This window comes from Elephantulus edwardii, unplaced genomic scaffold, assembly GCF_000299155.1.
Source record: "Elephantulus edwardii isolate Elephantulus edwardi_28Jun2011 unplaced genomic scaffold, EleEdw1.0 scaffold00008, whole genome shotgun sequence".
NCBI lineage: Eukaryota > Metazoa > Chordata > Mammalia > Macroscelidea > Macroscelididae > Elephantulus > Elephantulus edwardii.
In genome coordinates, this window is record NW_006399758.1 from 1,277,407 (window position 1) to 1,302,196 (window position 24,790).

Consider the following 24,790-nt stretch of genomic DNA (forward strand, 5'->3'; position numbering starts at 1 on the left):
CAGCTTGAACTTCTTCCTTCATCACCATAGGCTCTTGCTCATATGTTATTTCATTAAATTCTTCTCTTATCTGCCAATACTACTCCTGAGCCCGGAGTTAACAATTTGGTATGTTTTCTGTGTTGTAGTTGTTAAGTGCTGTCAAGTTGTAGATGACCTATAGTGACCCTGTGAACGAAAGACCTGAGCACTGTTCATAGAATTTTCGGAGGCAAGCTATTTTGGATGCCACTCCTGCTTCTAAGCTTGTTCTAATCAGGGAATGGATGCCACTCCTGCTTCCAAGCTTGTTTTAATCAGGGAGCTCTACCAAACACTGTCCACCATGGGTAACCATTATCGCAGTTGGCACATCAGTGTCAGTGCTTAGCGTCACAGCAACCACAAGTTACCTCTGTATAGCAATGCATAGGCCAGTGCTATACCACTTAGAATGTTTGACAAAAAACAAATTAAACCAGATGGGTTTTTAAATAGGAGGCCCTATCACATGGCCTCACTTCCCTTAGTGAATAAACATTCCTCCATAGTGCTCCCCAATCCCAGCCTCTGTGGAACCAGCTTCTGTAGATGTCTTTCACATTGGTCTCAAGTGCCATTTTGTATAGACATGCATAAATGTATACATAAAAAAGATACACACACTTGCATATTGGTTTTTTTCAACCCAAGGTGACATTACATATTCCCTTAAGTGTTATATTCATGGAGATGTTCAGTTTTTTCCCCAAATTGAAGCATATCTCTATTTTCTTAACTTTCTTATCTTTGTGTTTAATTCATTCATAGTATTTTAACATATACATTTATGAAAATGTTTATACTAATGTGCTGTTATTATTAGGTATGTATGTAGCAACCAATTATTACTAAAAGAAATAACCATATATAAACCTTTGTGAAAAATTATGGTAATGTCCTTAGGTTGAATTGAATTTCTGGATCAATGAAACCGCATGTTTTAAGGATTTCTATGTATATTGCCAAATGGAGACTTTTTCTCATGTGAACTTCTGTGATGAGCTATTTACTCTTTGACAATTACTTAAAATAATTTGCTCCTTTCATTTTAAATGCTTTGTTACTTTCAGCTACTGAATCAAATGAAATACATTAGAATGTTTCATGTTGGAGTTATGGGAAAACCACAATCAGAGCTTTTCAAATGATTTGCTTTAAAAAACGATGGGTGAGGATAGTCTATTTCTACTAGAGGAAAAATTAGTAACTCTATGGAGATTACCCAATGTGTGAGATCAGATTGATCCAGTTTATAGCATTAACTCTAGTTGAACAATTTGTTCCAGGATCCTGTAGCATGGAGTGATGTTACCAGTTTTGATCTTTCTGACGCTGCTGCTTCTCCTGTTAAGTCCACTCCAGTTAAGCTAATGCGGATTCAGCACAATGAAGGACCTATGGAATGTCAATTTAATGTCAGTCTTGTACTTGAAGGGAAAAAAAACATTTGTAATGGTGGAGACAGTGAGGCTGTTCCTCCAGCATCTCCAAACATGGCCAAGTTTAGCACTCCACCAACCATCCTCAGAAAGAAGAAAAGAATACGAGGGGGTCATTCCCCTGGCAGCGAACTTGGTGATGGCCCATTCAGTGATGGTGGGAATACAGCACTAAAACACACACCGGTAAAAACACTACCATTTTCTCCGTCACAGGTAGGTTCTGTGTGTGAGAGAGTGTTTGTATTCCCTGAATGTTAATGATCTAGATCAAAATTAGATCTTTAATAGTTTCGTTAGCAGTGGTTACTCTGACAATATATGAGAATGGATGACGTGTTTAGACATGTACATGAGAGTACTAAACTCTCATTTCACAAAGTGTGGTGGTGGTTATGTGCCGTCGAGTTGGAACTGACCCATAGCGGACCCTCTCTGGTGTATTTTCAGAAGCAATTAATTGCACAGGAGGAAATTGCCCATCCTTCTCCTATGGAGAAGCTGATGGATTCGAGCCATGTGCCTTTGGGATTGCAGCACAACTTCTTGCCACTAGTTAATTGGTGCTCTCTCACAAAGTGTGGTAGTTTCATTATGCTCATTTGTCATTTTTAGAGCTAATGGGACTTAAAATTTTACTTTTGTGTGGTAAAAATATACATGACAAAACTCCATCTCAATAATTTCTACATGTACACCTCAGTAACACTGTATACATCCTAAAAGTTATGCAGCTGTTCTTCTCACTGTCTGGAGTGAGCTTTTAAAATATGTAATTCCAAATTAGAGATCATCAGTAAGTAGGCCCAGAAAGGTAAAATGATTTGCCCAAAGTTACATAATGGCAAGACTAAGATTCATTTCCCTGAATTACTGTTCAGCAGATGTATTTCATAAAATAGAGACCTCAACTATGTAGAATAATTTATATTTTAATCTATTTATTGAATTTTCCTTCTTGATGTTCACTGAAAGAAATACACAGCTGCTCTATACGAGACCATGTGTTAAGGGTGTTCTGGGGATGTTTGTGCTTGCTCTCTTGGAGTAATGTGCCTGAGCAGCAGATGTCTATATTTGGATATGTAGTACCTCTTATATTATAATACCTTTCTTGTTGAACACTTGCACTGTTCCAGGCTATGTGCTGACCACTTCTTACATAACATTTCACTTAATCCTTTTTCAGAACATCTTGGAAGGTGATGGTGGTGGTTAGGTGTCATTGAGTCAACTATGATTTCAGTGATCAACTCTGATCAACTTTGCCTTATCCTGCACCATCATCATTATCTCTGCTGTGCTCAAACCCACTGTTGAAGTTATTGTAACAGTCCATATCATTGGGGACTTTCCTCTCCGACCTTCACCTACAGTATTATATCTTTCTCCAAGGACTGATACTTCTGACAACATGCCCAGAGTATGTGAGCTGAAGTTTCACTGTCCTTGTTTCTAAAACTTCCTCCAAGAAGTTTTTATTTTTGTTTGTTTGGCAATTCATGATATAGTCAATACCAGCATCACTGTTCAAAGTCATTAATTCTTCTTCAGTCTTTCTTAATTATTGTCCAAGTCTCGTGTGCACATAGAGCAACTGAAAATACCGTGGCTTGAATTAGGTCCACTGTGTCTTTGAACTGACATCTTGGCTCTTTAGCACTTTTTAAAGAGATCTTTAATAGGAGCTTTACCAAATGCAACAAATCTTTGATTTCTTGACTGCTGCTGGTAGTTGGAATGAAAGTCAGAAATCAAGCAATTTGTCAATCGAAGTGGAACTGGTGTTAATTGAAAGCATCGTGACAGAAGTTAAAATGCTTTATGTTTAAAGAAGCCTTGGAGCATGTTGGGATTTGGATGGGGATATGTTTAAAGCCTGGGAAGATGAGGAGGATATGCCAGTATACAATCACTATGATCTCTGAAAACTGTGCCACCTGTGCTCTAGAGAACGCCATGTGAGTAGACTGAAATGTGTATAATCTGTTCCCCAGCACTGTTCCCCAAGTGGCAAACCATTTTGGGTACACTTGCAAATTTCTGTGTTTAGAGTTTTGTATGCTGATTGTATTCAACTGGTTTGGTAGGTAGTTGTGCTGCCAACACAAAGGCATATGGTTTGAATGCACCAGCTGCTCCAAGGAAGAAAGACAGACAGTTTCTACTCATGTGATTTACAGCCTCAGAAAAACAACTATGAGTTGATTCTAACTCCATGGCAATGATTTTTAATTTTTTTTGACTGCTGAAGGGTAAATTCTTATGTGGGAAATGATTGGGAATATAGGACCTGTCTGTAAAGGACTTTTTATATCTAAGGAAAGAACTTGGATTTTAATTTGTAGCTAATGAGGCACTGTTGCAGAGCTCACAGTGAATAAAGATGACAGAGGAAGAATCAATGCGTTTGAGTTGTGGTACTGGAGAGGAGTACTGAGTATCCCATTGACCGTTAAAAGAATAAAAATGTCTGGAAGGAAGTTTAGCCAGAGTGTCCCTTAGAGACAAGGATGGAGAAGTTTCATCTCACATACTTTGGATGTGTTGTTAGGAGAGGCTATTCTTTGGAAAGAGACATCATGATTGGAAAAGTAGAGAGTCAGCAAAACAGCGGAAGACCCTCAGTGAGCTAGATTGACATGGTGACTGCAGCAATAGACTCAGGTATGTCACAGATGATGAGGATAGGGTAGGTTCCAGATCTGTTGTTCAGAGGGTTACTATGAGTTGTACTTTGACAGCACCTAACAACTATAGGATTTTAAGAATTGAAAGCTAATTTTAAGGTGGAATAAATTATTAGAGTTAAGTAAATTGCCATCAAGTTATAAGTGATAGAACAAGAAATCATCCTACATATATCTTAATTTATATTCCATTACTAATCCTTCTAATTTGTTAGCTATGAAAATAAGCATTTCACAGTTATATATGTTACAATCCAATAAATAACTCCAATATGTAATTTGGGAAATAAACCATGTGATAGCACAGGGTGATATTTTGATATATGTTCTGTACTGTACTCTTGATAGAAATTTTCAAGCTATTTTTCTTATCAGAAAAACATTAATTTTTCATTCTGAATTGAAGGTTGTTGCTGTTAGGTACCATGGAGTCAATTTCAATTCATAGCAACTCTTTGTGCAATGGAAAAAAACAACTGCCCAGTTCTGAGCTGCTCTCACAGTCCTTCCTATGTTTGGGCTCGTTTTTGTAGCCGCTGAGTGAATCTCTTTGAGAGCCTTCTTCTTTTTTACTGACTATTTTATTGTTGTTATGAGTTAGAATCTACTCATAGATGGTCCTCTTACACTCTTTCAGAGACTGTCAGTCTCACTTTCTTCCTCAAAGAAACTAGTGGATACAAACTGTGTGTCTTTGGGATGTCAGCATAGTTCCTTACTACTAAACTACCAGAGCTCCCTCCTCTACTTTTAACAAGCTTTAAAATCCTCAAGGGATTAATTAGTCCCTCCTGATAACATGTCCAAAGGATTTGAGACAAAAATCTCACTATTTTTGCTTCTATGGAACATTCTGGTGATACTTCTAAAACAGACTTCTTGTGTCAGCATTCTATTCAGCACTCTTGGCCAACACCATAATTGAAAGTCATCAATTCCCTAAAAATTGTCCAGCTTTTGTATGCATATTAATTGATTGAAAATAACCATGGCTTGGGCCAGATGTGCCTTAGTCCTCAAATCTTTGCTTTGGGACAGTTTAAAAGAGATCTTTACAATATATTTGTCCAACATGAAAATCTAGTTTATTGACTTATGCTTTCATGAGTTGATTGTAGATTCAAGTAAAATGAAATTCTTTAAAGGGAATTCATAGTATTTTCATAGAAAACACCACTTAGGATTATTTATGAATAACAGCTAAAAAAGCTTCTACATTTTCTGAGAGAATTACTACTGTTTTCTTTTACATTTTTAAATTTTTTTTTAAGTTTTGAAAATTTTAAAAGCATTTTTAAAAAAATACCTTTTATGTACCAAGCATGATTCTCAGAGACAGCAATGAATAGAACATAAAAATTCCTGTCATCATGCACTTTACTTTACATGAAGCAGAATATAACTATATTGTTAATACTCTTCCTGAGAGAAATGACATAACTACAAGATCATCAATTTAATGTTTAATGTTAATGAGATTTTGATTTTAAAACTTATAAATTTATAATATTAAGAAGATTTTCTTTAAATTCTCTTTTTAGTTTTTTAACACATGCCCTGCAAATGAACAACTTAACATGGAAAATCCTTCATTTACATCAACTCCGATTTGTGGACAGAAAGTCCTCATTACCACTCCTCTTCATAAGGAAGCAACCCCCAAAGATCAAAAGGAAAATGTAGGGTAGGTAGATACTAAATAATTGTATTAGAGAAAATTGAAAGTACAATTTCAGCAGGTAGGGTAGCTTTTTATATGAAAAATATATCCATAGCTTTTTATGAATATGTCATAATCCCCATCTCTGTGCAACTAGTGGTAAAAAAATATTAATAGTATGTTTTATCTCTAGAATACCAGAAGAAAAATTCAGCAAAATAGTCTCAGATGAATTTCAAGCAAAATGTTTTTTAGTTATATATTCTTTTTTAGTTTTATATTCTTTTATTACTGTCATTTAAGATGATTAGAATAAGACTTAGCTTTAGCAGGCATAATTTACAATTGCACTGAAATATTTAAAATTCATATATTAATACAGGAATATTTATTATATCCTTTCATCTTAATTTTGCTTCCTTAATGAGACTAGATAAAATTTTTACTATAATACAGTTTTCTAAATGATTGGTTAGATTTAGAACACCTACTATTAGAAGATCTCTGTTGGGAACCACACCAAGAACTCCTACTCCTTTTAAGAATGCACTTGCTGCTCAGGAGAAAAAATATGGACCTCTTAAAATTGTGGTATGTATACTCTTTTTTTTTTTTTTTTAGGTGAAGCCTCGTCATTTTTTTTTATTGTAAAAAATATGTATGGGTACTCAAGGGGGTGAGGGTTGGGAACAGAAGAGTAAGGATGGGCAGGGATGAAATCACAGGGCTGCACAATAAAGATCCAGTGGGGACCAGAAGAGACAGGGTAATGGTGAGCATAGTCCAATGGTGATTAATTTTTTTTCAACGAAGAAAGTATCTTATTTACTTGTGGGTTTCTCATTTGGGAATGAGGTGCAGACTCTCTGGCTTTTTCATGCTGAACAGAGGTGTTGAGGTGAAGGGGGAAGGGGAGTCCATGTTAACACTTTACTGTTGGTCCTGGGTTGAAGTGGCATGCCTTCTTGTTCGATTAGAAGATTATTTTCCTGACATTTTCTGCCGTTTGGACTGCAAAGTGTTTGCCAGGGTGGGTCCAGTGGGGATGGCTGCTTGAGCTCTGAGGCTCCGTCCTACTTCACTTCCTTAGCTGGCTGTTATATTTCCCTTTTGTCTCTGGAACTGGGCCTGAACCCAGTTTAGGTCTGGAGCAAGACTCGGTGTTAAGGTTACCTATAAGAAAGGGAGCAAGCTTGCCCTGGGTCGAAATAGTTCTTGGCAGCAGTAGTCAAGAAATCAAAAGATGTGTTACATTGAAGAGATCTTCTGTCCAGGATCTGTTGTTGTTGTTAAGTGCCATTGAGTCATAGACAACTCACAGTGACCCTATGAACGAAAGACCTGAACATCTGTATAAATTCCATCGTTTCTCTAGTTTGTAGAGTTTCTGGAGGCAAGCTATTTCCGGTATGTATATTCTTTTTATTTGTGTGTGTGTGTGTGTGTGTGTGTGTGTGTGTACACCATCAAATCAGATCTGACTGGTACAGGAGGAAATTGCATCTCCAGCAGAGCATCTGGTGGATTCGAACCAAGCACCTCTGGAATTGCAGTGCAGCTTCTTGCCACTAGGCCACCAGAGCTCCCTTGTATACTCTTTTTTTTTAAGAGTTTTCCTAGTATTAGCAAATTATAATATTTAGCCACTTTAATTCTGAACAGTTTTAAAAAGCCTGTTCTTCAAAGTTTTATATTTTGATCTGTGAGCTTTAAATTTGCATTAATTTTTTTCTTGTAAATAAATCCCTTGCCTGGAGTGTTTGTTTTTTTTTTCTGGAGTGTTTTAAGTGGGTTAAGTGTTGACAGTTTAAACTCATCAGCCACGGTGAGTGAAGTATGAGGCAATCTGTTCTCCTTATGATTTACAGCCTCCAGAAATCAATGGAGCTGCCTTTAGTTGAACCAACTCTACAGCAGGGAGTTTGGTTTTGGCTTTATATCATCTGAGGCTTGGAGAGAGCTAAGCCAAGTCTGCTTCTGTAAAGATGTACCACCTTGGAAACCCTATGAGAAGCTCTACCCAGTCCTACAGGGCTGCTGTCAGGTGTACTTTACTCACTTGCAATGGGTTTGGTTTGTTTTTTTTATCAACTAGAGAAAAAAATTAACTGTCAGTTGAGGGAACCCTTTTCTTTTTTGTGTTTTTTTAAAATTTATTATTAATTTCAGTAAAAATTTACAGAGACTTTGGATTTCCATTCATTCATTGTTGCACTTTTCTCCCCTCCCAACCCTTCCTCCTAGTACACTACCCTCTTGGAAAAGTAAAAGAAAAATTCTTTCATTGTTTTACAAACCCTCCCCCAGGTCCACTCCACCATGTAGCCTTTGCTTTAGATGCCTGTCATGACAAAAATACCTAACCACATATCCCTTTTAAACAGTTTTCTCCCTCATCTGTTTCAATGCAGTATACATTATTGAACCCATCTTTCTCAGTCTCTTCCCCAACCCCAAGGTTAGTCCTGTTTTACAGCAGTGGCACCATGCAGATTGTGACTGAGATACTTCACTCAGCCTAATGTCCTCCAGGGTCACCCATTTTGAATAATATTGCATGAGTTCCTTGTTTTTCAATGCAGCATAGTATTCCATTGTGTGAATATACCACAGCTTCTCTATCCATTCGTTTGTTGATAGGCACTTAAGTTGTTTCCAACTCCTTGCTATTGTGAACAAAGCCACAATAAACAAGGGTGTGCATATATCTGCTTGGATGTCAGCTATGGTCTCTTTGGGGTATATTCCCAGTAGTGAAATTGCTGAGTCAAATGGTACCTCTATTTGTAACTTTTTGAGAAAGCGCCATATCACCTTCCACAGTGGTTGCACCATTTTACACTCCCACCAATAGTGAATAAGGGTTCCAGTTTCTCCACAACCTCACCAACATTTGTTGCTTGCTGTTCTGTTAAATTTTCCTATTCTTACTGGGGTGAGATGATGTCTCAAAGTTTTAATTTGCATCTCCCTTAGAACTAGGGATTTTGAACATTTCTTCATGTGCTTGTTAGCCATCTGAATGTCTTCTTTGGTGAAGTGTAAGGAACCCTTTTCGTAGACTCTTACACTTTCAGTAGTTCCAGTATTGATTACATGTAGTAAAATAAAGTAATTTTAACATTTTTGTATGAATAAATCAATTCCATAATGATATTTAAGAAGCTGTTTGAGCAGGATGCCTCTGCAAGGCTCAGTTTTCTCTTTGCAGTGGAGCATAACCTTAGAGGGGTTACTATGAAGATAGGAGATAATAAAAGGAACTCATTCTGACTTTCAAGTAGTCAGTGCTTAGTTGCTTCTATTGTTATCCTAATATGGTGGAAACAGGAGCAGCAGCAACAACAGTAATAGTAGATACATCATGTATGGCATTGGAAAATATTCTAGTGATATGTGCTTTCATCTGTGTCAACTTTGAAACAGTTTAGAAAAACATGGGCATTCTAGTCAGATGTAGATTTCTGATATTAGGGTTTCATAAGAATATTTTAAAAATAGTAGTCACTTTTCTTAGGTTACTATATTTTCCCTCTATTCTTATATGGGTGGTGGTTGTATACTGTCAAGTAAGAACTCTTTCAGAGCTGACCTTTCACTAGCTTTTCAGACACAGGAAAACACATCTGAGGAGATTGCCCATCTTTCTCCTCCAGAGAGGCTGGTGGCTTGGAACCACATGCCTTGGTATAGCAGTGCAATTCCTCATCATTAAGCCACCAGAGTATAAATTAAGTTCTAGTTTACTTGGTTTAATCACTCTACCAAAAGACATTTCATATTCTTAAATATTCTAGCCTTTTTTAGAGGATATCCAATAGGATTAATTCTTTGTCACTTAACTCCACTGTGTATAATCATATTTTTTAGTGCTGTCTAGTCTTATATACACCAAAAAAAGTGAAATCACACTTTATTCATTGTTTTGTAGTCTGCTCTTTTAATTTAATGAAGTTAAAGAACACATATATTTAACTTAAAATTTTTATTCTTTTGATACCAGTCCATTGTGTGGAGTTAGCAATTTTATTTAAATAATCTATTTTAATAGTTTATTCATTTTCAAATTCTTCATTAGTTCAGTAGGTATTCATTGAGTACCTACTAGGTTTCAGGCACTATACTAGAAACTTGGAGATACAGTGGTGAATGTACCAGGTATGAATAAGGATGTGTGTATTAATAGAGGGTTAGAGCAGTAAACAGTGATTTGAAGATATTTAAAATTTTATAGTGCATCGGGGTTACTTGGTTATAATTTGGAGGAAAACAATCATTTTTTTAAGATTATATGAGAAAATAGCTTGCAAATTCCTTAGAATGAAGTCCTTGTAGGTTTGTTTCTTAGCTTTCTGGCATTTCTAATATAAAATATTAGCAGTATTGACAGCTTTTTGGTTAGAAATTATTGATAAAACATAGTTTTCATAAATAACTTAAGATAAAAAGTTAATTATTAAGTAATTAAATTCCTAAAATACCTGTTAGACTCATACATGTTTTTGTGGAAAGCTAATTTTTAAACCCTGGTGCTCTTCTCCTCCATTTATTTGCTAATCACTTCCTCTGTGCTAACCACTTCACTTACTCATCTTAATTTAAATCAGCACTACACATTTTGGAGATTGTCCTTAGAATTTTCATCACATACATTATAAATACCTGTTGCCTTTTTGTAAACATTGACTTTTATAGTGCACACTGAAACTCAGTCAAAAAAGTGAAAGCTCTTAAGTCTTAAAGATATAAATCTCCATTTACTTTAGAATTAAACCTGGAAAAGTATTAAATATAGCAGTTTTTGCTTTTGTCACCTTAGAACAATTAAACGAGTAATTTTTGTTAGTGAATGAAATGAATTTGTGTTCCATCTATTTTCAGCACACAGAGTATTTGTATTTTCACAGATAGATTTGTAAGTTGACATGCACGCGTGCGCACACACACAAACGTACACATGTTTTGTTCTTGAATGCTGTCTGGACAGCACACTAAAGGCTGAATGTACACAGATGAAAAGGGCTTGGTCCCTGGTTTTAGTCTTAATAGTGTTAAGAAACATGTCAACCAGAAATTAAGTGTAGCATAAATGGGAGATGCAGAAAAAGAACTAGTGCGTTTCCAATTTGTTCCATACTTTCCTTTTTTTTACTGTTTTTAAATGTAAATACTTACTTCCTGTTAACTAAAGCTCTTAGGTGAAGGTAAGATGGTTGTTTAGTAGCTTAAAATGAAGAAACTATCACACTTCATTAATGCTTTCAGTATGTATATAATTGATATATAAAACTGATTAATATATATATATATATGTACTAAGAAAAACTATGCTAATAGTGAAAAAAGTATAGAAGAGCGCTTGCTGTATATGGGGAGAAAGAGACTACTATAAAAGATTTTACAAAATTCTTTTTAAAAAAATTCAGTCACAGCCTCTTGCCTTCTTGGAAGAAGATATTCGGGAAGTTTTAAAAGAAGAAACTGGAACAGACATATTTCTGAAAGAGGAAGATGAACCTGCTTACAAAAGTTGTAAACAAGAGGTGACCTTTTAGTATTACAGTTAACAAAAGTCTCATCTTTTCCAAGTAACTCTTCCGTGATTTTTCCTTTATAAATTGTTTATTCCAGCATACTGCGTCTGTGAAGAAAGTCAGAAAATCACTAGTCTTAGATAACTGGGAAAAAGAAGCAGACACTCAACTATTAACTGAAGACACTTCAGACATGCAGGTTTGTAATGAGCTGATTTCTTGTTGTTGTTGTTTGGTTTTTTATTAAAATAATTTACTTAAGTCCTAGTTTTCTTACTTTCAATCATTATGTGACCAGTTAAGAATTTTCATGGAGTTTCCTTTAATATCATCCTGTGTAATTCAAAGATAAACTACTAACTAGAGAATATCCTTGTTTTTTGATAGTTGTTTTGATAGTTATCTTATGTATGATGTAAAAAATTGGTACTACTAAAAACCTTACATTTCCATGCTAATTGTTTTGTTTATACTTACTATGACTACATTACCAGAATTTCAAAGGAGCCAAAAGCGTTCTTGGAGAACTTCCACTACCACTTACTCAGTAGTCCCTCCCTTTTTTCCCGTTTTTGAATTGGTTATTTTATGTTCTTTTTTTTCTCTCTCTCTCTCCCTTAGTCAGAAAATATATATACATCTTTGTTAATGATACCATTATTGAAAATACATGATAATAGGTGCTACTTGACTCCTGAAAAACAAGATATAAATTCAACCAACAAAACATGTACACTTACAAAAAAGAAACCAAACCCTAACATTTCCAAAGTTGTCAAATTGGAAAAGAATTTTCAGGTATGGATTTATACATTTCTTTCAGTGATTTTTGTTGTTTATTCAATTATCACTTTGCATTTACTGATCACAGATTATATTTGTGTTGCTAACCCAAAGGCAGGCAATTTAAATCTACCAGCTGCTGCACCAGAGAAAGATGGATGATCTCTTCCTTTGTGATTTACAGCCTCTGAAAACCCACTAGAGGGTCAGCTCAGTTCTGACTCGAAGGCAGCGAATAGTAGTAGTAGTAGTAGTAGTTTGCAATTGAGTCAATTTTCATTCATAGAAATCCTATAGAGTGGAGTTGAGCTATCTCTTAGGTTTCCAAAGCTGTAAATCTTTATGGAAGTGAACAGCCTTTTGGTTAGAAGGGATCTGCATTACGCTTACAACACTAGGGCTCCTTGCAATTTACTGTAGCAGTACCTAAACCTTCACTTAAATTATTATGTGGCTCACACTGGATTTTGAATTTTTTAGAAACTCATTCATCAGAGCACATATAAACAAAATAACTGGAGTTGTAGCCTAAGACTTTGCTAGTGATTTTCTTAAGTGTCATTGCTTTTGAAAACCTAAATCCACTTCTGGTCCCTCTTCTCCTTCGACAAATATAGATAGCCCTAATTTGCTATCATGAAAAGGTAAGTGGTTGGAAACAACATTATTTTGTTGGCTTGATGGTTTCCAGTGAACTCTTTGGCTCAGAAATTATAAAGCAAGATCTTTTTCTTGCTTCAGTGCAACCAGCGTATATCTACAAATGAAGACTGGAAAATTTTTTTGCTAAGAATTCACTCTAGAGAATTTGAGTGTTGAGGTGTGAGAGTTTTCTTCACATCACAAACACTAGCATTAGTGTTCCTGACTTTAAAGCATTTCTTGAAAGTCTTTGCCAATCAAATATGGCCTCCTTACCTCTGGCTTGGGCTATTGCTCTTCAAAGAAGTACATTCTTTTGATCTCTTTAAAGTAATTTTGGGGGAAAAAAATAATTTGAGTTCCTAGCATTTAATTAAGAGAACTTCTCAGGAAAATTTACAGTATAGCTGGTCAGACCTGAAATGTACTAATGATAAGGGAAGAAAACAACCAACCATAAACTTGATTTTGTATTATCAATAAATGACTTAGTTCTTTGGGGTTTTTTTCTGGGTTTTTTTTTTTTATGACCTAGTTTTTAAGACATAAAGCATTGACACATCATTCTTGACAGTATATCTTTAAAACTTTCTTCAGGAATGTTGAAACAGGAAAGGCTGACTTTCCCCCCTCATTAAGGCTCACTCATTATTTGGAAACTATATATCAATATGGCTTCTAAATATTATATATATTGGGGACAGAATTTTAGCCTGCCTTCAGAGGCATGTAAATCATATAGTTAGCCAAAAGAATTGACTTTTCAAAGTTTATTGTTAAGTAGGATAAATAGTTGGTACAGTAATTTTCATATCAGTGATTATATTTCCTTCCCAGTCAAATTGTGAATGGGAAACAGTGGTTTATGGGAAGACAGAAGACCAGCTCATCATGACTGAACAAGCAAGAAGATACCTAAGTGCTTACACGACAACCAGCAGCACTTCTAGGGCTCTAATACTGTAACTGCTGTTAGAACTCGTGAACTACTTCTACACTAAATTAGGTTATAAAGACATTTTTGTCAATTATTTCTGAAGTTTTAATACAAGCCTAAGATGGTTTACACATTTTTTAAAAAATATGAGCATTCATAAAGCTAAGCCACTTAAGTAAGGTTATGCAATTTCATAGGTTATTTTTTAAAAGAAGATACTTTTTTAAATGGTTTTTCAAGAACAAGACAGGGAACGTAATTAGAATGTTTATAGATTTTCTAAAAGTAAATTTTCACCTATTTTTTTTCCACAAGATACATGTTCCTATTTTCTCGATGCTGCATTTTTGTTTTGATAGGTAATTTCTGAAACTAGTCTCCATCTGAGAGGCAGACATGATTTTATGAAGTACTTCTGCCTGTGTGCTAACATACTTAGGTTGATAATCTAAAAAGAAACACAATGAAAATGAATTTGAAGGAAGATAAGTTGCACTACTAATTTTTGGTATTTTTTTAAAAAGTAAAAGTAACTACAGTATTAAATGTATTTATTTGAGCATGGTACTGAAAAAAAGCATTGAGAAAGGTTTTTTTTCCTTAGTAAAAAGTCAGTATTTTCATAAATCTCAGAAGAGCTGAGACTTCTGTTGAATGTATTGTACAGTATGTAGGAGCAGGGAAACTGTAAATTGGAAAGAAGTCTTTTTTTATAATTTATTTTCATTTTTAAAGCTTAAATGTAGATATTTATATGTAAGGTATCTAGAAGCCAGTGTTGTTTCCTGTCATTACAGCAAACAGTAAAAAATAATTTTGACCTTTAAATATGAAACAATAGTAAGTTATAGCTTCAAAGAATATAATATCCATTCTGTATGTCACATCTACCTAAATATTGCACTATACCCTTTAAATCATGTTGGTTATAAAGTAGTTCTAAAACTGTACTAAATAATAATTTAATATTTTCTTTTTAAATTATATTGGGGGTCATATAAATTAATCTGGTGATTTGTATATGTGTTTGAAATTTTTGCATTTTGTTTTGTTTAAAAAAATATACCTTGGTCCCTGAAAACAGTCTGCACTTAGAAGTTTATTGTATTTACTCAATGTTTCAGAAGTAGAGAACAATATCTTTTATTTATAATATATTTTGTCCTTTTATATATAAATGTTTTGTTTCTCAACAGGTTACAACAGTTGCTTCAGTTGCCTGTTTTAGGTGTTTGCACTTATTTTTTTCTTGAAAGAATGTCTTTTATTCGCTTTTGTGGTAGATTTTATGTAATTTTTTGAGGCCTATAATGGTGTACTGTCAATGTAAATACTGACAGGCAAATAAAATTGTACACTGTAGTTTTAATTATTTATAATTGACATACTCTCTCCCTCTCCACTCCTGAAGTGTGCTGCTATAGACAATAGCAGAATCGGCTTGCTGCTATGAGAGAAGGAAAGAGCAACCACCACTTGCACTGTGTGAAAAAGATAAAAAGGCAAATGATGGCAAGTTCTCAAGTTAACTTAATGGAATCAACCATTACCAAGCAAATTCTCGCAAATACCAGAATACTTTAAAAAAAATTTATATTACTAGAAATTGAAATACTAAGTATTTTAATGCCTAGCTCTTGAGTAGTAAACTTAAAAGGACTTTAAGCTCTTTTAATCTACTTGCTAGATTTTGCATATTAAATGTAGTGAGGAGCAAAGAGAAAGTGTGGTATTAAGATTATGCCTTATTGGTAACAAATAGATAAACCAATTTGAATCTTAGAAGGATTAAGTCTTAGGTTGTTTCCTAATTAATGAACTTCTAACAGTAATTTCATTTGTAAGACCAGTCATTATAAAAAAAATCATACTGGATTGTTTTAGTTACCTTAAACTAATAGCATATAATGGTTTTTGCTTTGTTGGTTCTATTTTTTTAAATGAAGCTTTTAGCTGGTTTGCATGTATGAAATCTCTGACCACCGAAGTATAGTATCTTGGAAGAGCTATGGGGTTTTTTTTATTTTTTATTTATTTTTTTTGAAGAGCTATGTTTTTTAAAGCATAATTTTTCTTGAGCATTAAATTATCCCCAGATTTAATATATTACAAATAAGCCTGGGCATATATTTGAATTGGTATTGGTTGAATCCTCCTGTTAACAGCTTTGTTGCATTTTGCAAAAAGATTTTTTGTCTTCAACATGCCGGGCACCTTTAGTCACCTTTATACAGTTGTGTTCATTTACTATTTTTCAGTATATTGTAAAAGTGCCCGACACACATATAGCAGCCATACTTGTGTAGAAACTGACTACGCGCATATAATCCATTTTGTTGTAAGATTTTCACATTCAAACAGCAATTAGCCTGACTAAATTTTTTTTGAGGTACTGAGAAAACTATTGTTAGAGAATCTTGCATACAATGCTGATGTATTTTAACATCTAAAATAAAAGCATCTGTGTACATCCTGACTTGGCTTTACTCATTTCACTTCAAGAGAAAATGGTTGAACCCATGAGATACCCAAAGCTCTGTTCTTTTGTTTCCCTTAGAGGTCCTTTTACAGATATATGTTTTTTCTTCTAACAAATCTAAACTGAAGTCATTATCAGTTGCCTTTTAGATCTTTCCATTTGAGTATTTTGTTGACGACTTAAATGCAACATACCTAAATTTTTTTTCCTCAACTTGGAGCTTCCATTTCTTTGTTTTTTCTCTTACTGTTCTTACTGTATTGTCTGTTCTTTTACCCACTGAATAATCTTCTACCAGTCCCTCATCTTTATATTTAAATCTGCTGTAAATTCTCAGCCTGTGGAAGACTTTATATAATTTGATTCCTTCATCTCTTACTTAGGTTGTTGAACAGTTCTAATCTCCATTTGGTAGAAAGTTTTAAAAACTACACAATGAGCCTCTCTATATTTCCTTTCAAGGAAGGAGGTCCATCCCTTTGGGATCTAACTTTCTAATTTATCTTTACAACTTAAAAACCCCCCAAACCAGACTTGCACTATGACACTGGTATGTCACAAGGGAAAGCTGATCATTGTCAGCTCTGCAGCTCTTCATTGCCTTAATGAATTTGCAGAAATACAGCTAGAATGTTCCTTAGAAGTAAGGATGATGAGACTTGCTCTCTTAAACATTGGGCATGCTATCAGGAAGGGCTAGTCCTTGAGGAAAGAAATCCTGCTTGTAAAGTAGAGGGTCATTGAAAATAGACTATGCTCAAGAGGATGGGTTGATATATTTACCAATCTGGAACAAGAAGTGCACTATAAGTGAGTTGGAGGAGGGGGAAGAAAGAGGGAAGAAAATGCATTAGTGAATGAAAAGCCAACCTTTCTGAACACCCATTAATTTTTTTTTTTAAGAAAAGGAGATAGACTGACACAACGACAGGAGGAATTGAACACAGCAGAGAGTGAGGATGGCACAGAATTAGTTTCATTCTGTTTTATGTTGGCTCATTAGGGGTTGGCACCTAACAATTTGTTGGCACCTAACCACAGTGAATTAGCCAGCATTTGGGTCTTCTAGATTTGGGGATCTGGTAGATTAACACATATTGACAATCCATTCTGCTACAAGTATATTTATAATCCATTCTGCTAGGATTAATAGCAGACTAGTTACTAAAAGACAAGTCAACAATGTCCCAAATGCTTTATCTGCTTGCTGTACCACTTTCATTATTTCCAAAATCAGCTTTGTCCCCTGTTCAGTTCCCCCACTTCTCTGTGTCCCTTGGGTTCTGTGACTCAATTGGAAGGTCTCAGAAACGGAAACCTGTCAGGAAAATGCTTCACACAACTTTGGGTGATGTGGGCCAGTGTTGTAGTGACTTGGGTGATGGGGTCAGGATCCCACAGACTGTCAGTTGCAGCGCAGCTGGATGCTGTGTCCCAGGAGAGTGAACATCCCAAGAGAGCAAGCTCAGAGCTGCTGTGAGTTTATAAAGACCTCTTGGGTAGTGTTGGGCTTTGTATCCCACCCCAATCTTATCTCTTTAATACAATAAATACTTGAGCACAAAATAAATTTTATCAATGGCTGGGAGAGTTATAACAACAAACGCTTGACACCACAACACACTAAAATGACTGTTGTTACTGTTATGTACTGTTGAGTGGACTATGACCTTATACTCTGAACCCTGTTCTATCCTGAGCCAATCTCATTGCCTCTGACACAGCCTCGTTACCCCAGTTACTGTGTCAATCTATCTCATTGGGGTCTTCCTCTCTTGTGCTGTCCCTCTACCCTTCCAAGTATGATATCTAAGGGCTGACTGGTCCCTCCTAGAAACACACCCAAAACACATGAGGTAGAGCCTCAAAATCTTTGCCTCCATGTTCTTGCAGTGGTGAATAACACTGCTATGAACATTTGTGTACAAGTCCTGTGCCTCAGTTCTCATTTTCTAAGGATATATTCCAAGCAGTGGAATAGCTGGGTTGTATGGAATTTCTATGCTTAGCTTTCTGAGGAAATGCCAAACTGCCTTCCAAAGTGGTTGTACCATTTTACAATCCCACCAGCAGGAGCAATGATTTTGTAATTCACTACCTAACTTGAGAGGGACTCGAGAGCATTATGCTAAGTGAACTAAATCCCATAAGGATAAATACTGTATAAGACCATTATTGTAGAAATAGATATCCAGTAAAAGGTGTATGAGGATCTAATGGGGAGAAGGTAGGAGCAGAGGGGTGAGGATGGAGGTGATCATATGATCACACAATTAGATGAGCAGAAGGAGGGGTGGGTTAAGGAAATGAGAAAGATCTGGTGTGAAAAACAATGAATATGAACTTTGTAAGTAAACCAGTTGTTAAGTGCCATCGAGTCGCAGGCGACTCATAGTGACCCTATGAAGGAGAGTCCTCAACACTTGTGTGTCTTTCATCCTCTATCCAGGTTCCAGTATTTAAAAAAAAAATCCTCACCTCCAAGGAGCAGCCTGGTTTCACCTTCTCCAAGACATACTTGTTAATTCTCTTGGAGATCCTTGGTATGTATGTTTGATACTCTTCCCTAGCACCATAACTCAAAGGCATCAATCCTTCCGTACCTAGGGTTTTCAAAGGCCTATTACCTACCCTTCAGTAAAAGTCTAGTAAAAACCTATTACCTACCCTTCAGTAAAAACAAAGCAATATGACAGTCTCTTCTATTTAAAATATAAATTGTGACCTCAGTAATTTATCATGCATCTATTTTGTAAAGTTCCTTCTGCCTGACGGTCTTCCTAGCCTGTTAAGATCTTATTCAGCTTTCAAGAACAGGTCAGTGAAACAGTTCCCTGATATTTTAGTGCTGCCTCAGGCTTTCCCACTAGACTTTACACTTTTGAAGGATGTTGGTGTTAGGTGCCATCTGGTTGGATTTGACTCATAACAAACCTGTATACAACAAAGTGAAGCACTCCTCATTCTACACCAGCCTCACAGTTGCTACTGTTTGAGTCTGTTGTTGCAGTCACTCTGTTAATCCAGGTCTTTGAAAATCTCCCTCTTTTTTTGCTGACCCTCTATTTTACCAAGATGATGTCCTCTAGGAAGGTACTCTCCCGATAACATGTCCTAAGGATGTAGGCTGAAGTCTTGCTTCTAAGGAGCACTGTGTCTAGCAAATTTTGCTTTAGAAAGTCTGGGTTTTAAAAGAATTTTGGAAATTAATTATAACTATCAGGGAGTTTTAATCAAACTTATACAATGATACTCAGGTTTCACTCTGGAATTTATCAGTCTTTGGTCCTTTACCAAAGATGTCCGGAGTTGGAGCTATTATGAGTTAAACGGCACAAACTTATACAATGGAAGTGAATTGGTTCTTCATCTACCTGAAACCATCATCTGATAAAATACAGAAACAAATCTAGAATCCCTTATCTAAGTCAAGAATAGATTTTGAAGTATAATAAAAAGTTATAACCAGTAGACAATAAAATAGATGAATAGGACCTTAAAAAAAATCAAATCTTGTGTACATAAAGAAAACTTCTCCAATAGAGTAAAAGGGAAGTTCCCAGACCAGGGGAAAAATATTCAGCAATTACATAATCTGTTAAGGGACTCATGCTTAAAATATATAGAATATTACAACGCATCAACCAGAAAAAGAGCCAGTCACAAAATGAGCAGAAGATTAAGAGTTGTTGCTTCACCAAAGGATAAGGTTAGATGACCAACAGAAACATCAAAAAATGCTTACAATCACTAGCTTTGTTATGTGTCTGTGAAGCCAACTACGACCTCATAGTGACCCTAGGACTAATACCCTGCACCTTACCCTGTCCTGAGCTTACCTCCCCATCTCTGACACACCTGATCGCATTGCCCTGATCACTTGTCAGTCCATCTGGTCAAGGGTCTTCCTCTTCCTGGCTGTCCACTATTCCAAGCATGGTTTTTCTCCAGCATCATTCAAACAGTGCAGCATGAGAAGGCTCATGGCACAGCTAACTGTGCATGTGGGCTTTCACCCAAGCAAGGTGGTTATCACCAGGCTGAAATTGGATACAGATTGGGGGAGGGGGGGATTCTTGAACATAAAGCCAAATCTCAGCAAGTTGGAGACAGAAAGACAAATCCAAGGAAGAACTGATAGGGAAAATGCAGGGATGAATGCAACTTGCTGAGCAACCACAGTTTAACTAGATTTCTAGCGGAGTATTTGTTCTTGAGAACTTTCCAAAATGTTCCTCACCTCCAGAAGTGGCTCTGTAAATCTGCCTTTACAAATTTGATTCGTAGTATTAAGACTAAAAAATCGGAGAAGTTAAAAAAAACCCCACACCACAACAATGAGATCATCTCACCCCCGCAACAATGACAAAGTTCAATAGGACATCAAACAAATGCTGGCAAAAACGTGGAGAGATCCAAACTCTTCTACACAGCTGGTGAAAATGTAAAATGGTACAACCACTACGGAAGGCAGTCTGGCACTTCCTCAGAAAGTTGAAAATAGAAATACAATTTGACCCAGCTATCTCACTACACGGAATATACTCCGAAGAAAACAGAGCTGTGACGCAAACATGTATGCACAGTCATGTTTACTGTAGCATTATTTATAACAGCAAAGAGATGGAAGCAGCCCAAGTGCCCATCAACAAATGAGTGGAGAAACTGGTACATCCACACAGAAGCTGTGGTATTCCTCACAGTGCAATATTATAACCAAAAAATTGAATTTAACAAGTATTTTAACAAAAACACTTCATTAAAATATTGTAGCTCATTTGATAACTCTGTGACTTCCTGTGAAATTTATCTAGTTATAAAAGAATAAATGTGTCAACTAATTAGATGTTTGATTTTTACTTAAAACGTGGATTATTGAAAGAGTTCTCATTTTGTGAGCAGTGTAAAGTTACATAGTAGAGAGTAAAAGTGAAATTGCATTAGAACACAACTTTTCCTATCCTATTTGTTTGATTCCAGACATACCATTATGTTTTAAGAATATGTAAAGTATATTAATTAGTAGAAAATCAAGATAATACACATCTGGAAAACATTTTTTTCACTGATGTGTTAGGGGGAAAATGTTTTGTTGTTTGAGGAGTGTGTGTAGTTTGTTTTTTAATTTTACTTTTTAAATATTTTGATATAAATGCATTAACAACTTGGGTTTAAGAAAAATGCAGTATCAGATACAGTAAAGTGTCCTGGTCTTATTTCCGAACTTCAGACCTGATGTGCTTATTCAGTTTCCCAGTACAGAAAGTACAGAATTGAGTGGGCTTTCTTGGCCAGCATAGAAGAACAGGGAGGAAAAAAAGATCTGATTTTATGACTATCATTTTGCCAGTCATAACTCAAAAGTTTTGAGCAGATCCTGATGTAATTTTCCAAGCCTCAGTGCAGTTAACCACTTCTGTATTCATTCAATGAACCAGTAAAACAGCACCATTAAGTCAACTGGGACCCATAGAAACCACATGGGCCACTTCCAAAGCACCTCTTGGTGAATTGGAACCTCCAGCTTTTTAATTTAGGGAGCTCTAATGGCCTAATGGTAAGAAACGGTGCTGCTACCCAAAGACATGTGGTTCGAATCCACCACATGCTCCATGAGAGAAGGATGGACAAATTTCCTCCCATGTGATTAACTGCCTTGGAAAACCCACTGGAGCGAAAAACTATTGCAAGTCGAGGTTTGGATTTGTTCTTCAGTTCCTTGAGCTTAAGAAATGCTGAGCAAGTTTGGCCCCTTTGATTTTCTGACTCCAGCCCTTTCACATTTCATTGCAATATTTTAGTTTGCCTTCCTGCACTGCCTTTTGTAAGCTTCTGTTTAACTCCATAGTATGTTGCTTTCTTCCATTGCTTTGGTTTCTCGGTGTTCTGGTGCAATGTTCAGAGTTTCTTCTGACATCCATCTTGGTCTTTTTTTCCCTCCTCTGTCTTTGAAATGACCTTTTGCACTCTTCCTGTATGATACTCTTGATATCCTCCCGCAGCTCATCTGGTCTTCGCTCATTAGTGTTCAAGGATTCAAACCTGTTCCTGAGATGGTTTTGGAATTTGGGTGGGATAGACTCAAGGTCAAATATTGGTTTCTGAGGACTTGATTTAATTTTCTTCAGCTTGAACTTGCATATGAGTAACTGGTGGTCTGTTCCACAATCAGCACCTGGCCTAGTTTTCGCAGCTGATATTGAACTTCTCCAGTGGTTCTTTCCACAGATATAATCAATCTGATTCATATGCATATCATCAGGTGAAATCCATATGTATAGCCTGTGTTTATACTTCTTAAAAAATGCTGACGATTATCCAAAAACAACTAGAAGAGCAGAAATGCCTGAAGTGCAGACTGGGTTTAGAAGAGGCTGAGGTAATAGGGATATTATAGCTAACGTCAGATGGATCTTGGCTGAAAGCAGAGAACACGAAAGGAATGTCTATCTGTGTTTCATTGACTATGCAAAGGTATTTGGTGGTGGGGATCACAACAAACTGTGGCTGACTCTGAGAAGAATGGGAATTCCAGAACATTTGATTTTACTTATGCGAAACTGATACTTGGACCAGGAGGCAGTCATCAAAACAGAGCAAGGAAACACTGAATTGTTCAAAATTGGGAAGGGTGTGTGTCAAGAATGTTCTATCTCCATATCTTTTCAATCTATATGCGGAACAGATTATCCGAGAGGCTGGGCTCTGTGAGGAGAAACATGACATCAGGATTGGAAGTAGACTCATCGACAATCTACGTTATACAGATGACACAATCTTGCTTGTTGTAACTGAGGAGGACCTGAAGCACTTGTTGCAGAAGGTCAAGGACTGCAGCCTTCAATATGGATTGAAGCTCAACATCAAGAAAACAAAGATTCTCACCACTGGCAGCATCATGTTAGATGGTGAAGAGATTGAGATTGTTCAGAGCTTCAGTTTGGCTCTACAATCAAACACTTTTGGTTCCAGCAGCTGGGAAATAAAGACAAATTGCATTGGTAAAGTCTGCTGCCAGAGACCTTTACAAAGTACTGAAGAGCAATGATGTCAATCTAGAGACTAAAGTGTGCCTGATACGGGCCATGGTCTTTGTAATTACTTGCTATGCATGAGAAATCTGGCCAATGAGTAGGGATGATAGAAGGAGAATTGATGCCTTTGAGCTGTGGTGCTAGAGAAGATTACTGAATATACCATGGACTGCTAAGAGGAAATACAAGTTCATCTTGTAGAAGGTGAAGTCAGGCTGCTTCTTGGTGTCAAGAATTCTGAAGCTTCGTCTGACATACTTTGGACATGTTATAAGGCAGGACCAGTCTTTGGCGAGGGACATCATGCTTGGGAGGGTGGAGGGACAGCACAGGAGGGGCAGACCCTCGATGAGGTGGATTGATTCAGTGACTGGGGTAATGGAAGTAGGTGTGTCAGAGACAATAAGATTAGCACGGGATAGAGAAGGGTTTAGGGCTGTTGTACATAGGGTCTCTATGAGCTGCAGGTGACTTGATGGCCCATAACAACAACAGCAACAACAATTTACTTTAGGACAAGAAGAGAGCTCTGATGGAGAAGCATATGGGGAGTTGTACTACTAACACAAAGGCCATGCCTCTCTGATGGTTCAAATCCTGCAGTGAGAACTAACGTAGGATCAACTGTGAGGTGGTTCTGACACAGTTGAAATGAATTTTTTGTAGTAGGCAATATTGACAGGTTTAGGTGGTTTACTGATTTTATTCCACCTGGGAAGTTCACAGATGGTAAAAGTCTCAGGACTTATGCAGCAGCTGCATTTATGTGCTAATCACTGTGTGAAATCCTTTACATACATTATCTCATCTGATCCTCACAACAGCGCTATGAGGTAAACACAGTTATAATCCTATTGTATGAATAAGAAAATAAGCTTAGGATAAGAGGCTTGTCCAAGTTCACGTTGTAAATACTGAGCTGGGATTCCATCACAGGTTTGGATTGATTCTTTAAGACCAAATGTAGTGTACAATAGAGTGTGAAGCATATGATTCTATTTCTATAAATTATAAACATTGATAAAACTTGCTTGCTGAAACTGAAGAAGACTTGAAGCACTTGCTGCAAAAGGTCAAAGACTATAGTCTTCAATATGAAGACATCAAGAAGACAAAGATTCTCACCACTGGGCCAATTGGCAGCACCATAATAGATGGAGAAGAGATTGAGGTTGTTAGCATTTACAGCTTGCCTGGATCCCCAATCAACACTCTTGACGCCAGCAGTCAGGAAATCAAAAGACGAATTGCACTGGGGAAATCTGCTCTCATGGACCTCTCCAGAGTGCTGAAGAGCAACAATGTCAGTCTAGATACAAAGGTGCACCTAATGCAGACCATGGTTTTCTCAATTACTTGTTATGCTTCAGAAAGCTGGTCAATGACTAAGGATGACAGAAAAAGAATAGATGCCTTCAAGTTTGTGGTATTGGAGAAGAGTCTTGAATATACCATGGACTGCCAAGAAAACAAACAGGTCTGTCTTGGAAAAAGTGAAACTAAGTCTCTTCTTGGACTCTAGGATTTTGAAGCTCCACCTCACTTACTTTGGGCACATGGCCAGGAGAGAT

General features: G+C 36.4%; 1 protein-coding gene across 3 annotated transcripts in view; it reads left to right on the plus strand.

The window, feature by feature from the left end:
• MYBL1 (v-myb avian myeloblastosis viral oncogene homolog-like 1) overlaps positions 1-13,735 on the plus strand; it is a 58,220-nt gene extending 44,485 nt beyond the window's left edge. For 2 of the 3 annotated variants that reach the window (XM_006880424.1, XM_006880425.1), the window contains exons 10-15: positions 1,308-1,676; positions 5,692-5,834; positions 6,287-6,401; positions 11,237-11,353; positions 11,442-11,543; positions 13,607-13,735. In XM_006880424.1, the coding sequence (XP_006880486.1) occupies positions 1,308-1,676; positions 5,692-5,834; positions 6,287-6,401; positions 11,237-11,353; positions 11,442-11,543; positions 13,607-13,735 (975 nt within the window). Of the gene's footprint in view, positions 1-1,307; positions 1,677-5,691; positions 5,835-6,286; positions 6,402-11,236; positions 11,354-11,441; positions 11,544-11,965; positions 12,143-13,606 lie in introns of all 3 variants that reach the window. The other variant, XM_006880423.1, reaches the window with a different exon arrangement.
• The last annotated feature ends 11,055 nt before the right edge of the window (positions 13,736-24,790 follow it).